The sequence below is a fragment of the Propithecus coquereli genome, unplaced genomic scaffold (genome assembly GCF_000956105.1).
Source record: "Propithecus coquereli isolate 6110/MARCELLA unplaced genomic scaffold, Pcoq_1.0 Scaffold27, whole genome shotgun sequence".
Lineage (NCBI taxonomy): Eukaryota > Metazoa > Chordata > Mammalia > Primates > Indriidae > Propithecus > Propithecus coquereli.
In genome coordinates, this window is record NW_012148285.1 from 5470615 (window position 1) to 5486536 (window position 15922).

At 45.2% G+C, this 15922-nt stretch overlaps 1 protein-coding gene across 7 annotated transcripts in view; it reads left to right on the top strand.

Moving 5' to 3' along the window:
- Positions 1-15922, top strand: part of RBFOX1 (RNA binding protein, fox-1 homolog (C. elegans) 1) — a 1551452-nt gene that overhangs the window by 1360817 nt on the left and 174713 nt on the right. For all 7 annotated transcript variants that reach the window (XM_012647564.1, XM_012647568.1, XM_012647562.1 and 4 more), the window contains one exon: positions 11837-12079. In XM_012647564.1, coding sequence (XP_012503018.1) covers positions 11837-12079 — 243 coding nt within the window. The remainder of the gene's footprint in view (positions 1-11836; positions 12080-15922) is intronic.

Here is a 15922-nt window from a genome sequence, read left to right on the forward strand (position 1 = left end):
TAGCAAGCACACGGTGAGAGCCCCCTTCTAAGTGTATTATTGTTCTTACCAATAATGTTATCCATAATACCATCATCATTATCATTATTAACTTACGCAGGCTCTGGATCTTAGGGCATCAGGAATAAAGTCTCACGCCTTTTTGGAAACCTCCAACTTTGCCCAGAATACTTCAGGACTTTGTCAGAATGTCTCAACAGTATTTGGGGTTGAATCGTTCTGCTATAATTCTTACCAATTGCACCCCTCATCTCTGCCCACAACGAGGTCAATTATAAATAATGGAAAGGGCATCTTCTTTGGAGAAAGACCTGGATTTGAGACTTGGATGTGCCACTTATTAGTTTCAAGATTCTATTCTTCCTTATTCATGAAGTGGGTGTGCTAAAAATAAGTTTGTTACTATAGCTCCTGTGGAGATGAAGTTAAGGCCTATATATAAAGTGACTAACATTGTCTCATACTTAGAAGGTGCTTGGTGAATAACAGCTGCTTTGACTCTATTTGGTATTAATGATAGACAATAATAAGGCATTTGCAGCTATTTCACAAACAAGTGAAGCTCTATCCTGCATGACTTTTCAACAACAACAAAAAAATCCTTCAGTGCAAGGTTGGGATGTTCCAATGAGGAAAGTTTCTTTCAACACAACGCAGAGCCAGACTTGATGACTTTGACCTTGTTCTCAGTGCCCTGAGGTGCTGAGTGATTCGGGGCATGTCTTGGGACTAGTAAGGATGAAGGGACTAGCTTGGGATTCATTTTTATTCGACATTTCTAATGCTTCTGTGTATGTGTGTATGTGTGCACACACCTCAGATATGGAGATGCTTGAGGCAATGGTGATAAAAAAAGAAAAACAGAGGAGGTTTCTGTCCTCATGGAGTTTACAATCCAGTCAGAGATAGACATCAAAATGCGTGTATAACGTCAGACTTTGACAAGAGTTCTAAAGGACAAAGCAGGGTGCTCCGAGACTCTGGGACAGTGATGAGCAAGGTGAGAAAACCCATCTTCCTAAGTGCCTCATGCTGTTTGTTGGGAACGTCACTCGTTCCAGAGGTTGCTAATTTTTTTAAGAGACAAGTACATTCCCCATTGGAAGTAACACCTCAGAAGTGGCCATGGCCACATCCCTGACTTGTACAGAGTGCCATAAATATTTAATTATCACTAACTTCTAAGGAGTTGAAAAAAACAACCTCTGCATTGCCTTCTGTAACTCCATGTGGAAAACCAGGATGGAACGTTTTGCAAACACGACACCTCGCCATTGCAAGTCTGCTGCCCACTCTCTTGGCTTGTGATTCTGGGGTGCTTGTTGGCCACGGCAGGATGGCTTCTCCTCTCCCTGTGCTCCCGCATCGAGGCAGGGGAAGTGAAATGAAACGAGTTGCTTTTGCTGGAATCTGTGACATAGATGGTTGTGATCTCTGTTGTTTTTGTGAATTACGACTTCAAAACCACTTCAGAATTCTTTGTTCTATAAGCTGGCACCGTTAGAGGAACGAAGGTTTTATGTTTACTTAAATGAGGTCGGGTTTGAATGCATCTCCAAGTACTGAAAACTGTAGAATGTAGGACTCGGCCAGCACTAACCAGTTGTGTGAGTACAAACCAGTCGCTCCGCTTCCCTAGAAAAAGAGGATAACGGTACACACCACGTTGGATTCTTGTTGGATAAGGTGTTGTAGGCAAAGCTGCTTTGCTGAATTTTGTATCTGCAGTGCTTAGAACAATGATTAGGACACAGTCGGTGCTCTAGAAAGGTTTTCTTACTGTCATCATCATCATCATCACCATCTTCATCATCACTACTACCATCTTCATCTTCAAATGGATTCAGTAACAGGAATCCTTTAATAAGACTAGATTAGATTAAAATTATCATTCTTCCACTTACTAATTTATTAGTTCCCATCTATTGGGAAGTATTTTTTTTTTTCTTGTTTTTCAGCTTGGTTTTCTTATCTGTAAAAGGGACTTTAATGTCTGCTTCACGGGGGTGGCTGTGAAAATGTAGGTGCCAGACACACAGCAGGGGAAGATCCAACACACCTCACCTCTTCCTCCGTTCGCCAAAGGAAGAGCTTTGTTGATCTGGACACGGGGCCAATTTCATGCCAACGATGGGACGTGTGTGCTTACCAGACTTTCTAGATTATGAAACACATTCCAGGAGGTTTTCTCCCTAAAGTCTTGTAAGAGTCTCATTGGGAAGAAGAATGTGAATGACTATTTATATTTTAAGAATAAGAACACCGGGGCACAGGGAGGTTGAATGATCTGCCGGTAGATCCACCATCGTGCTCCTGACCCCTCGGCATTTGACTTTGATTCCAAAGCCACAGCATCGAAAGCTTAGATGGTCACCAACACTAGAATTACCTAACATCATGTCTTTTCTTTTACTTATTTTTTTTTTCTCTTTTACTTATTTTTGCCACAATGCATAAATGGTTTCACACTGCAACCCAGTTCCTCCACACAGAGGTTTTATGAAACTACACTAACTGTTCTACTCTTCTCCCACGAGGTGTGCTTGATTTCTTTTAAAGACTGTTGGTGGGATGACCCCTGACCTGGATCTTACAGACACCAGGGATCACACCTACAGGAAGAAAAACGGAACATTTTCCCCCAGGATTGTGTATCAGAACACCCTGCGGCAACTTTGGACGGTGCCTGTGCCCGGAGCCTACCCTCAGAGGGTCTGAGGTTAGGTGTGGAGCCCTGGCATCTGATTTTTTTTTTTAAAAAAGAGTATCCAAGTAATTCGTGCTCCACTGATTAAGGACCAATATCATATTGCAACTCTCTGATTGTTTCCACCTGAAACTCTAGTGTTTTTGTTTTGTTTTTTGTTTTGTTTTTTGTTTGTTTTGGCTGGTTGGTTGTGTTTGAGTATTTTCTCTGACATTCCCCAAAACATTGGTGCTTTCACCAGGGAATTTTTCTGTTGTAGTCTCATTGCTCTTTCCCAGGTTAAAGGACAGAAGTTTGGCTTTTCGTTGTCGGTGAGAACAAGGAGCTCATGGCTCTGCCAATGGCTGCTGTGCCCACATGCCGAGCTGGAGTCCTGCGGGACCGGCCCTCTGGGGTTCTGTGGTTACCTAGTCCAGACAGGGGAGCCCCTACGTGTGTCCTTTAAGGAACCTGAAAGGGCTGCTTGTTTTAAACCTACTTGCTGTGTCGGAGATATCCCCAGGTATAACTGGAAACGGACATGTAAGGATGGCTCAGATACTGTTCTTCCAGATTTTCTTTTCAACCTTAGGAAGCTGGGAATTAAAAAAAAAAAAAAAATCACCCAGGGCTACCTGAACTATTACCTGCAGGACAGACCAGCAGGAAGGTTGAATTCCCCTAGACAGCTGCTTCTGCCCTCACCTCCTCCTCTGTCGTGCAATTTAATTACCAGTTTAATCACTTCAGAAGCCCCGTCCGCTCCCTCCAGTGCAGCAAGATCTTTCTTTCCGTAGCGAGGAGTCTCGGCGATAAGCGACCATCCGCGAAAGGGTGGATGGGACTCTCCAAACCTCTCCCTCGACGAGTGAGGAAGACATGACCAAATAAAAACTGAAATCATTTTGACATTTCACTCTGGGTGTTGTAGTTTTAATAATAAAGGAAGAACAAAGTATGTGCAGCTTTAAATAGAGGCTGCATTTGGCACTGATGCAGGGTTTCACCAGGGAATTTTCCTTTTTTTTTTGGTATGAGGTTTTATTTTTGTTCATTGGGGGAGAGGAATAAATGAATAATCTAGGAAAATATAAAAGTTCAAGAAAAGGCAAAAGCAAGACCCCTGTCCTTTTCCTTCATAGCATCTATCACCACTGGGATTTTGTGGTCATTTTTTTTTTCTGGAAAGTCTGCTACCACAGGTGTGTCAGTGAGGTCTATAGGGACAGAGATGGCTTTGGATTTTGCTTGCCATTTCATTGGATGCGAATGAATGAATGCGTTTATATAGCGAATATATGAGCCAGGCCCTGTGTGTTTCTTTTGTTGTACTTTGATCCTCACAATAACGCCGTGAAGTCACTCCACATCGTCCCCATTAAACAGAAGCAAATTCTGGTGGATGACAACTTGTCTAAGATCGCACAGCAAGTCTGCAAAAGAACCGGATTTCAAAATCTTCCAAGTAATCATCAGTTACGGTATTTTAAGATGAATTTACAATTAAGCACGCAGCTTTATTATAAATGCATTCTCTCTGATGTTTGCACAGTATCTTTTTTTTTATTTACCTATTTCTCTCTCTCTCTTTGAGCTTTCTTCCCTTGCTACCCCCAAATATTTCCCCTCCCCCCTTTTAAAAAAATAAGATAGTAGCAAGCTCCCTGCTGGAGTTTATAACTTTGCATACTATATGTTTAGTTTAGTAATGAAAAATTCTAGCTCCAGGCGATGCATAGAATAGCATTTCTAATGTTTTTTAAACAGCTATTAATGTAGTCGAGCGCCGTTCCTTTTTTTCTTTTTTTCCCTTCCTGCTCTATATAATCATCTGCTCAGTGGCGCACTGTGAAACGAGAGTAGGAGCCAGAGGAGGAGCGAGCTGTGATTGATGGGCTGGGCCTTTCTGGCAGAAAAAGTCCCATCTGGGGTTGCTTTGGGGAGCAGTGAGATGTTGAGGGGAGGTCAGCCGGGCGGTTTCAGCTCCCCCTTCTCCGACACCCCAATCATCCGCACATCGCACAGTGTGAACACCCTCCCTGGTAATTGAGGCTTGCTCTGGGCAGATGCTTGGTGGTGTGGGACAAGAACAGCTGCTAAGTTTATGGAGGAGAAAGGAAGCAGGATGGTGCAGCAGGTATTTTTTTTTTTCCATTTCGTTTTTTCACTCGGAATTGTGATTTGAATTAAGCTGAAACCTTTCCTTGCGTTAAGTCTGTGCTCTCTGTGATACGTCGTTTGCTCCTTGAATCGTGCCCGGTTGCCCTAGGAGAGGAGAGGAGTTTCAGAGAGAGAGAGAGAGAGAGAGAGAGAGAGAGAGTGTGTGTGTGTGTGTGTGTGTGTGTGTGTGTGTTGGCTTTCTGCTTGTTGTGTAGAACTGAGCTAGTCTTAGAACCAGCAGGTTAATGGTGTCATTTTGCATTTTTCTTCTTTGTTTCAATGCCCCTGGGGCATGATGCAGTTTAGCTCATTTCAGTTCAGCATAAGAGGCTTTCTCTGAATATGCGCGATTTCTTGCCAGCAAAGTAGAACAGACCATGCTACTAAACTAAAGTAAAACAAACTGTCAGCAAGACGGGAGACTGCAGGCAACCACCAAGAATGGGTGGTTTCCTCCAGCGAGTCCATGCTGTGTGGGGGTGGGTCCTGCTGTGGGGGCCACTGCCTGCCTTGGCTGTATGGACAGAGGCATTCCGCCGGCCTATTAGAGCTTGACAATTCCTGTGCACTCCGTCATTGTAAGGGGCTGTGTTTAGGTCAGAAGAGGTTCTCCCAGGCAAGAAATAGAGTGGGGGCAAATAAATTCCAGTATCAAGAAAGGAGGGTGTGTTGAAGAAGTTTAATTGCAAAGCTGGGGAAACACACATACACAAACACACACGCATACTCTTGAATACTTGATTATTTTAAAGTCTACCTTGATAGCTATGAAACCAGACACTTTTCCCTCTCGGTGAAAGTCAGGTGGTCACATGGAAAAAAGTAAAGCCATTTCATGTTCTTCCACGTAAAGACGCTTTCTCCTTTGAAATATGGTTTGCATTAGATCTTGAGCCAAAACATTTTGCGGAGTGTGACTTCCGCCACCCTTTGTTCTCTTATTATTAATAGTTTCCCAAAACTACTTTATTAAACCACTCAGGGAGGTGAATACGGGAAGGGGAATGTCTTTAAAAAGAAAAACCCCTCATTTTCTCCCTGACTCTGTCTCCTGGGCCCACCTTAGAGAGAAAAAGAAGGATGCAGGATGTTTCGGTGACCAAGGAAATTCTCTGTGCACCAGAGGAGTGGCTTTCTGAACGTATGCATGCTCCAAAGTTAACACACTCTGCTAATAGATTACAGTGTTTGTCTTAAAATAGCAATAATATCCTGGCCATTTCATGCTTCAATAAAATATTTAAATTGAAATGACTTTTTTTTTTCTTTCAGGAATCAGACTTGGTTGCATTTTAATAGCTCCTGGTAATTGTAGTAAAAGCTACTCACTGGGGTGTCCTGGGTAATGATGGGGTTCCACGTCGCCGTGCTGTTGTTGAGTTGCTCTCGTTGACTGAGAGGTTTGGTGCATGAGGACAAGGACATTTCTTCTACATTTATCCTAATAAGCGTTCTTTATTTCATGCTTCTACTCAGTTCTGCAGCAGAAATAGTGGGTTTTTAAAACGTGAGATTATTTTTTTTGAACAGCAACCCGAGAAAGTCCAGGCACTAAAAATGAAATGTTAAGTTTGCAAAAGCTCTCGAAGCAGTCTCTTGATGATGTGAACACTTGCAAAGCAGATCGTTCTCATCAGCTGGGAACACCCACAGGCTCCCTGACTTGGCAAGTATCAGAGTCTGATCGTTCTACTTATTTAAGGCAAGGGGAGGGGGGGTGGCGTTGCAGTGGAAGACGAAGGCAGCTTCTGCAGATGAGGGGACGTCTAGCCTGAATGCTCCAAATAATCGTGCCCGTCACCGTTCCCTCCATGAAGTTGGCCTCAGCTTTCAACCAGGAGCCTGTTCCCGTGTCCAGCACTTGCTGTGACCCAGAGTGGAAAAGGTGCCCTTCCTGTTAAAGTATTTTTCCAGAAAACATATTTCAGCCAAGTTAGGAATCCAGGAACATCACTAGGGAGGAAACAAAGACGTCTCTGAAGCCATCTGAAGGTGAAAAATAATTCCATAGGAAGTACAGTGATCTTAATTAAATATTAGCTGTAATTAGCCTAAAGTGCAAATGTTGGGAATATTAATTAGGGTCTCTCTGGAACGGCTGTCAGTGTTAATAAGTAACTGGGGGAGGTCCCACCAACATCTGTTTGAGAATTCCAGGTACAGGATGAAATCCCCGTGTACCGGGATGCTAACTGCAGGCTCCTTGGCCACTGTGGACTCGGTCCCCAGAGCTTGGTACCCTGTGTTTGCCAGGATGGTCCAAGTTTGCTGTGGCTGGTCCTTGCTTTTCCTGGGATAGCCTCAAAGCATTTGGAAGCTGGGGTTAAGGCTTGAGATGGTGCAGAAGTTTCCCAGGCTACTGCAGCACCACTTGCCAAGGGTCACCCACCTAATCTGGCAAATGGAACTGTGGCATCTTTGAATCGAATACCCTCGCAACTGACTTCCCCACAGGGAGTAACACAATAACAGATAACAAACAGATCTTGGGTCAATGGTGTAGGTGAGAGAGCAGTTGGTGTATTTAAAAATGGGACCCAAACTAAACACCCCACTGGGTGATTCTCTTGCCACATTGAGAGATGACTCCTGGCTTCCCTAGGAACTACCTGTGGCTGTGACCTGGTCTAATTATTGCCCAGTTCTGGGCCGGAACATTTTGACCACAAAGTAAGGCAAGATTGGAGATGCCGTGTATGCAAAGTAGGGACTCCAGGCCTAGGCACTGTTCACGTTGGGAGGTGGATGATCCTTTGTGGTGGGGGCTGCCCTGTGTGCTGTAGGGTGGGTGGCAGAGTCCCTGGCCTCTACTCACTGGATACCATTAGCATATCCTCCACCTGTCACAACAACCAAAAATGTCTCCAGTCATTGCCTAATGTCCCCTGGGGAGCAGTCACACCTGTTTAAGAACTACTGATGTAAAGTGCCCAGCACAGTGCCTGGCACCCACGACCATTGTTTTCTGAGCACGGGTGAGGAGAAGAAGCCTTTCACACAGAGCATAGAATTCTGAGGCCATGATGTTCTTGTCCTCATGAACCTCCTGCCGCCGAGTTCGAAGCCTATGTTTGTGCATGTTGATAGGTCAGAGATCGGGTGGTGAAAAGCAAATTCCAAAAAAGATTCCGACTCACTCTCTTTGCACCATCTTTAGCACTGTCTGTCTCCAAGACGAGCCAGCGCCCCTCCTTGGTTTAGGTAGAAGGTACCCCCTTTCTCTCTCTCCCTGATCCACCGCCAGCTCTGTTGCCTTCTTAAACTATTGATGCAAGGATGGCTTCTTAACTGGTGTCCCCATACCAAAGGATATTCTGCCAAGGCTGTTAGAAAACTTTTTCTGCACAGGACCAGAGAGTGGACAATTCGTTAGGCTTTGTGGGCCGTGCTGTCTCTGCCACAACCGTTCAACCCTGCCCTTGTAGCACAAACGTAGCTATGGACAATCAACAAATGAGCATGGTGGCTGTGTCCCAGTGAAACTTTATTCACAAAAACAAGTGGGCCAGATTTGCCCCATGAGTCATTTGCCGAGTTCTCTCTGACACCTCCCCTCCTATCTCCTGCTGCCAGATTAAGCTCTGTGGAGCCTGGAGTTCATTTTCCAAGCGCACATTCACTTAGCAAACACTCGTAAGTGTCCGCTTTGCAGTGAGAATGCTGCTGGGTCCTGGGGATGGGGCGGGGAATGTGGCGCAGCGTCCTGCCCTCAGGGAGCTCGCAGGCAGGCAAACAGGTGATGGCGGCGCTTGGAGTTATGTGAGCTTTGGCCACCAGCTACGGAGCACAGAGGGTGGGCGGCTGACTAGTCTGAGTGTCCACGAACTCTTGCTGAAGGGGACCTTGCTGAAGGGGGCCTCTTGATCCGGAGCTGTGTAAGCAGGGACCAGCCAAGCAAGGGAGCGGGGGGTGCTTTACAGGCAGAGGGGGGCAGCGAAAGTGAAGACGTGGTGGTGTTGAGAGGATGGAGCTCTTCTTCTCCCTTAACCGACCGTGAGCTTCCTGAGGGCAGGTCCCTTCTCTGCCCCAATACACAGCTCAGATCCCAGCAGGGAGCCCTTGCTCTTTTGCAAGAGCCTGTAGAATGGGTCACTCTTCCTGAAACTGCTCTGCAGTGATGAACAGCCACCTGTTCCTGTATGTGCCTGGTGGAAGCATTTTCTGCCGGAAACCCTTGTGTTGGTGTGACCTTTGTCTCTGCAGTTGTTTATGTGATCAGTCCGTGTTCCCTATGTGGCTACACCTGGAGTTGTCACAGATGTACCTTTCAGTTCAGAGATGGGCCAGGCGGAGAGTCAGGGAGGCAGAAACAGACCTCTGGGCAGAAGCCGTCCCTGGCACAATGAATTTCCCTTTGGACGGTTCTTAAGATCCCAACATTTCTGGGGCTTTTGGTCAGCCATAGGGAAGCGGCATCACTGGGGAAATTCTGTACACAAAGAAATGTTCCTTGAATAGTCCAGAAAAGGAAACGATGCTAGCGAAGTTATAAAACGGCAGAGGGATTTTTTTTAGTCAATCAAGACCCTTTTGGTTGTAAGTAACAGAAAACCTAGCTTAAACAAAATAAGACAAGGCTACCAATTCTCAGTTTTGCAAGATGAATAAGTTTTGGAGATCTAAGTAGAGCATGGGGATGAGAGTTAAAAATACTGTATTGTATACTTAAAATGTGCTAAAAGGATAGATCTTAAATTAAATCTCAGCACACATACACACACACCACACACAAATGGTAACCACACAGAAGTGATGGATATGTTAATTACCTGGAATGTGGTCATTTCACAATGTATACACATATCAAAACATCAAATTATGTACCTTACATATATATAATTTTTATGTTAATGACATTTCAGTAAAGCTGTTAAAAACAGGACATTTACTGATTTGTGTAACTAAAACAAACAGGGGCGTTACTGACTGCAGGTAAAGCAGGATCCAAGATGTCACATGATGTCACCAAGACTCAGTTGATACCTTTCCGTTTCTCAGTTTTTTGGCTTCGTTTTCTGCATTGGCTTCAGCTATAGGCAGGTCCTCTGCAAGGGGCAGTTCTTGGCAGCTCCGGGCTTAGGTTCTTTTTAAAGCTGCCAATCACAGTGGAAAGAAGTCTTTCCCCAAATGCAGCAAAATCCCGGGGTGACAAGTTCTTGGTGGCGCGACTAGGGCATAACTCACTAACTGACGCACTAGGTAGATGGGCGTGACTCCCAGTCCGTGACTATGGCAGTGAAACTTTGTGATTTGACAGGCTGGTGTCACGTGACTGTACCTAGAGGGACCCCGAGGCTGGGTTCAGCCGCCCCTGCCCCACACGGCCCGAGAGTGGGACTTCCCCCCGGAAGGAATCTGGGATGTTGTCCTTGCAGAAACAGGAGTGGAGACTGACCAGCAGGGACATTAAACATCCTCTGTGGCTTCCCCAAAATGGACAGGGTTAAATCTGCACGTCTAGCTCTCCAGCCTGGGCACAGGAGACCCTCCCCAGCCCCGTTGCCGCGGGAAAATGTGACAAAAAGAGAGAGGAACACGCATGCACTTTTGCTTCCAGTGGCGCAGACATTTGGAGAAACTCGTCTGGGGGAGGAGAAAGCCGGACGAGAATGTTTTCTCTTGCAAAACATTTAAACTTATCCTAAGCTTAGTTTTCTTCCAAGTGTCATCTTGAACGATCTAATTAAGGTCCCTTCTAAACAAATGTGCCAGCTCTGTGTGCTGCTCTGAGAACAAACGTTTTTCTCCCCACTTCTGTCTTCATGTTTCTTCGGGGCCCACATTGCCTCAGAGGATGAGGCTCTCGAACGCTGGTGGCAGGTACTGAGGAGATGTGAGCAATTCGGACATTTTCACCCTCGCATCATTACAGGAGGCCAAAGTCACATCTAATTGACCACAGACGATGGGAGAAGCAGCTATGTGGTGTGCTTAATTGCTAAGCTTTATTATTTTTTTGTTGTTGTTCTCTCTTTCTGACTGTGCAATCTCGTCTCTTGAGACCATGGGAAATTCGGACATTGGATCGCAATTTCTTATGCTCTCTGTGTGCGTGTGTGTGTATGTGCATGTATGTGTGTGTGTGCATGCTGTGTGTGTGTGTGTAGGGAAGTAGAGTTGTCAGGCTGGAGGTGGAGAGAGAGATTGATGTTTCCTGAAATGGAAGTATTTGAATTCAGGTTTCTGTTGTGTTTCTTAAAAATTTTTTTTTTTTGAATTGGCTATAATTATCCTACTGCATGTTTTGCCTAGATCTGAAGCGTGAATTGTTATGTAATACTCTGCGCTTGTGAAAAAATAAGACGTGGCATTAGGGACAGGGAGGCATCGACTAATGAGGCTAAGCGTTAAGGCCAATATTTTTCAGAGATGCTTAAAATGGGGATATCGCAGAGGGCCATCTTTGTCCTAATTAGGCCCTAAATGTTCGCTGGCTTCCTCACATTGGCACTGGGAACATCTCGCACACACACGCACACACACACACTGGGGCCGTTGAAAGGACCCTCCCGCATCCATTATGTGAGCCAAGCCACATAAAACTTTGATTAAATTCAAACGCTTAGATAAATTGTCTCTCCTCTCAAGAACACACACGTTCAATTTAATCTCTCTTGGCACTCTAAGTGTCAAATCAAGGTTCTGCTGTCAGTGTGGACAACTCCATGCTCGTAGCTTCCAAAATGGGACTGAAATAAAAAAGGATCTGCCCGAAATATCCAGGACAGTAGGACACATCCCCACAATCTGTGAATATTAGGCTGGGTGACTTGGGGAAAGTGACTTTATCTTTTGGAGCCTCAGTTACAGCATCTGTAAAGTGGGGGTATGTGGCAGTTACTATTTCTTCATGGGATCTGGTGATCGTCAGCTGGGATTGTTGGCTCCCAGAAGGTGTCTGGGGAATGGTCGTCGTGGGGTTGGGGTCAAGGATCTGCTTGCTGCCTACTCACGGTTTTCTCTCCTCTCTCCACTTTGTCGATTTTTCAGGGTAATCAGGAAGCAGCCGCTGCCCCTGACACAATGGCTCAGCCTTACGCTTCGGCTCAGTTTGCTCCCCCGCAGAACGGCATCCCCGCGGAATACACAGCCCCTCATCCCCACCCCGCGCCAGAGTACACAGGCCAGACCACCGTCCCCGAGCACACGTTAAACCTGTACCCTCCCGCCCAGTCCCACTCCGAGCCGAGCCCGGCGGACACGAGCGCGCAGACCGTCTCCGGCACCGCCACAGTAAGTGGGCGCTTTCCCTGGGGGCCAGAAGGTTGTGCGGGGCGCGTGTTCTCCAAGGGGCACGGGTGACCCCAGCCCTGAAAATGACAGCGGGGGTGGGTGCACCTTCATCCACCAAGGGACTCTGGCCTCTGGCCAGCAGATGGGTCCCTAAGACCATCCTTATCATAGCAGCTTCCCAAAGTTGACCTCATCTACGTGTGTTCTTTTCCAGTTGTTTGTTTAAATCGACATACTTGTCATGAACTGCATTTATTTGCAAAGGGAAGCGTTCATCTATTTTCTGTATAGTTTTGCTTTTCCCAGAATGTCATCCCAATGGAATCTTTTGTTTTCTGTAACATCCTTATGGAGTTATAACTGACATAACATAAAATTCACCTATTTTAGGTGTGCAACTCACACTGATTTTTAGTGTATTTGCAGAGTCGTGCAGCCATTGCCAAAGTCTAATTTTGGAACTTTTCCATCACCCTAAAAACAAATATTATGACTGTGGCTATTCCCCATCCCCACCCCAACTTTCTGAGTCCGCCTTCTTTAACTTAGCTAATGCATTTGAGAATTCACCCCTGTCACTGTGTTTGACCCCAGTTTCTTCCTTTTTATTGATGGACCAAGGAGTAGGGAGAAGGTGTGAGCTGCCAAAGGGGCAGCACGAAAGCATGTCGGTGGATAAGGGAACTCTTCGTATCTCAGTGGCAATGGTGATACAACTTTGCACAACAAAAACAGTAAATTTTATTCCACGCAAATGGATTGAAAACAAGCAAACAGCAGAAATTACTTTATCATCACTATAAATAAAAACTAGTGTTATTGGCCCTTCATCAAAGATAACCCTAAACAAAAATAATTATATTAAACAGTCTTCATGTGTGTATCATCTAAAATAATCATGCATATCATAACATCTGTGTGGACCACACATTTGGGAAACCTTGTTCTGCAGAATTCTTTAGAAGCCTGGGCACGCCAAGCCTCTAGTCTAGAGCGTTCTTTAGGTGCAAGGTAATTCTGCTCTTCCCTGTGCGCTCAGGCCTCTTGAAAACCAGTATTTGTGAAGAAGTGCATGAGTTTGAACCATTATCTATTTCCTATCATAGGAAGTAACTGCTGATTAACTTTGCTGCTTGGTACCTCGTTCATTTGAAGGCTAGTTTTGGGGATTTTAAGAAATAGTATTCATTCTGACATTTTTAATCACCATCTCCTTTTTAAATCTATTTTGCTAAAATAACTATCACGTAAAATTTGCCATTTTAAGCATTCTAATGTACACCATTCAGTAGCATTTGGTGCATTCCCCGCCTAGTGCAACCACGACTATTCTCTAGTTTCACAACATTCTCACACCCCAAAAGGAAACTTTGTACCCATTAAGCAGACTCCCCCTCTCCTACCTCCCCTGAGTCTCTGGCAACCACCAGTCTGCTTTATATATGGCCTTTGTGTCTGGCATCTTTGTCTTATCATGATGTGTCAGATTCATTTATGTTGAATATGCCACTGTGGATATACCACATTTTGTGGGTACCACATTCACCTGTGGATGGACATTTGAGTTGTCTCCTGCTTTGGGCTCTTGTGAACAGTTCTGCTATGGCCTTTTTGTCTTTGGATGCTGTACCTTAGGGATGGTTTTATTAAATGGGTTTGCTGGGTTAGCAGGTATTTATTGTTTTTGTGTTGACTATCTGGTGGTAGTGATGGTATTATTGTTTATAGTTTGCTGGTTATATTGTGATAATCAGTGAGAGTAGTGTCTTGGTAGGTTATTCTCAGACTAAAAAAAAAAAAAACTACAATCAGACCTTATTTATTAAGCTAATGACTGTGAAAGATTTATTCATTCATTCATTCATTTACAAATACTTATTAAGCATCTTTAGGGCCAGGACTTATATTAGGTGATATAGTTGAACCAAGCAACATGATCTTTCCCTCTTGTAACTTAGTACCAGAGGCAGAGAGTGAACATGTGCTCATCACCAAGTTTGACAGATGCTCTTAAGGAAAATAGGGGTGTTGTGGGAAGATAGAAAAAGAACAGAGGTGCTCCCTGCAAACAGGTGGTCTGGGAACTTTTCTTTAAGGAGATAATATTTAAGGTGAGAAGACAAAGCATTCCAGGCCGAGGAAATACCAAGGTCAAAGGTCCTACAGTTGAAAAGATCTCAGCTCCTTCCAAACCCTGAGAAGAGCCCAGTGTGTTTAAGGCATGGTGGCGGGGGTTTGGGATTGCTTGTGGCAAAAAAATAAACTAGAAGCAATTAGCAGGGATTTTATATCCTGCAGGTGAGGTGGGTCCCATAAAGGGTTGGGATTCCAAGTTAGCAGAGATGGGAAGCCATTGAGAAGAGTCTAAGGCAGAAGAGATATGAAATGAGATGTAAAAAGAAAGATTTAATGATGCCTAGCTCAAAGGAATCTTAATCCAGTTGGGAAGCTGAGATACTCAACATCCTCATCCTGCAAAAAGAGCACTTCAGAGATCAGCACAATTAAATTTAAATAGCATGTTGCGTGTCCACTGTGCCCCGGGCTCTGCAGAGAGATAAAATGATGTGCCGACAGGTTCTCCTGCCTTGGAGAGATTTGGGTCCACTAGAGAACACAGGGTATGTGTTCTGTTAATTACAATAATGTGCCAAATTCTGGAGCAAAGGTTTTTCACGGCTTTTATGTATTATGATGATGGTAGGAGAAAACGCTTTCTGAGGGGTCGGCCTCAGAATCATTGTTAGAGGAATATACGTTGCAGTCTTCTGACGTGGAACTGAAAACTCAGCAGGACACGTGTTGGCTCTTACACAGCAGGAAGTCCAGGGGGAAGGTTCACTTTAGACACAGCCTGGTTCTCGGCACATATCTGTCAGGGTCCAGTGGGATCCATCTCTGCTTCTTTGTGCACCTCCATTCTCTGCCTGCACGTGCAGGCTCTTGTCATCACAACCGGCAGGTCCAGGAAGGGCGGTTGGGTTAGTCTCATGCAAGCCCTGGGAGTCACTCCCTCTCCCTGCCTTGTGTGGTGGCACCTTCCTTCAGTGGCTGAGGCCCTGGGGCCATGGAGGAGCTTCATACCCAAATACAGGGAGTGAGGATCATTTCACCAGCATCCTGGATAAAAGGTGCCTGCAGAACAACTCATTAAAGGAACCAGGTAGACGAAAATAGTCGGAGCTACAGTAGTGTAGTGAGCCGTCGCATGGAGCGACTTACATTGATATGTTTGTCAGGTGCAGGGGGAGAAGAGAAAGACAAGCACAGAGCACGGGAGACCTCTTAAGGGTGAGGTTGGGAGGAAGAGGAGCTACTGAATAAATAAGACATCAATGGGATATGCAGCTTGGGGGTTCCAGCAGGCGTGTGTGGGGCCGTGGGAGCCCCGAGGGTGTACACTGGGAAGACATTGTCGAAGCTGGTGGTTTGGGCATCACCAAATACTGGGAGAAAGCAGTTTTGCTGGGGTAGTGGTGAGCTTAGGAAGACGAGTTGAGGAATAGATGGGTGTCCACGGTCCATCATAGCAGCAGCCAAGGAGCAAAGAGTTCAGAGAAAGCAGTTTGTGGGGCAGCTGATTTAGGCTCACTGATTTATGCCAATGATACAGTCCCTATGGGGCACAGATGGAACAGGAAACAAGAGATAGGGGCTAATGATTCAGGAAAGAAAGGGACAAAGTGTTTTAGAGAGGATAAGAAGGAATAGGGCCAAGGGTATTGGGATAGAGTAGGTTGTCTAGGGGAAAAAAAAAAACACTAAAATTTTTATAGCCTGATAGACATACACTGAACTGCATATTTGAAATACGCAATTTGATGAGTTTTCACAAACATACGT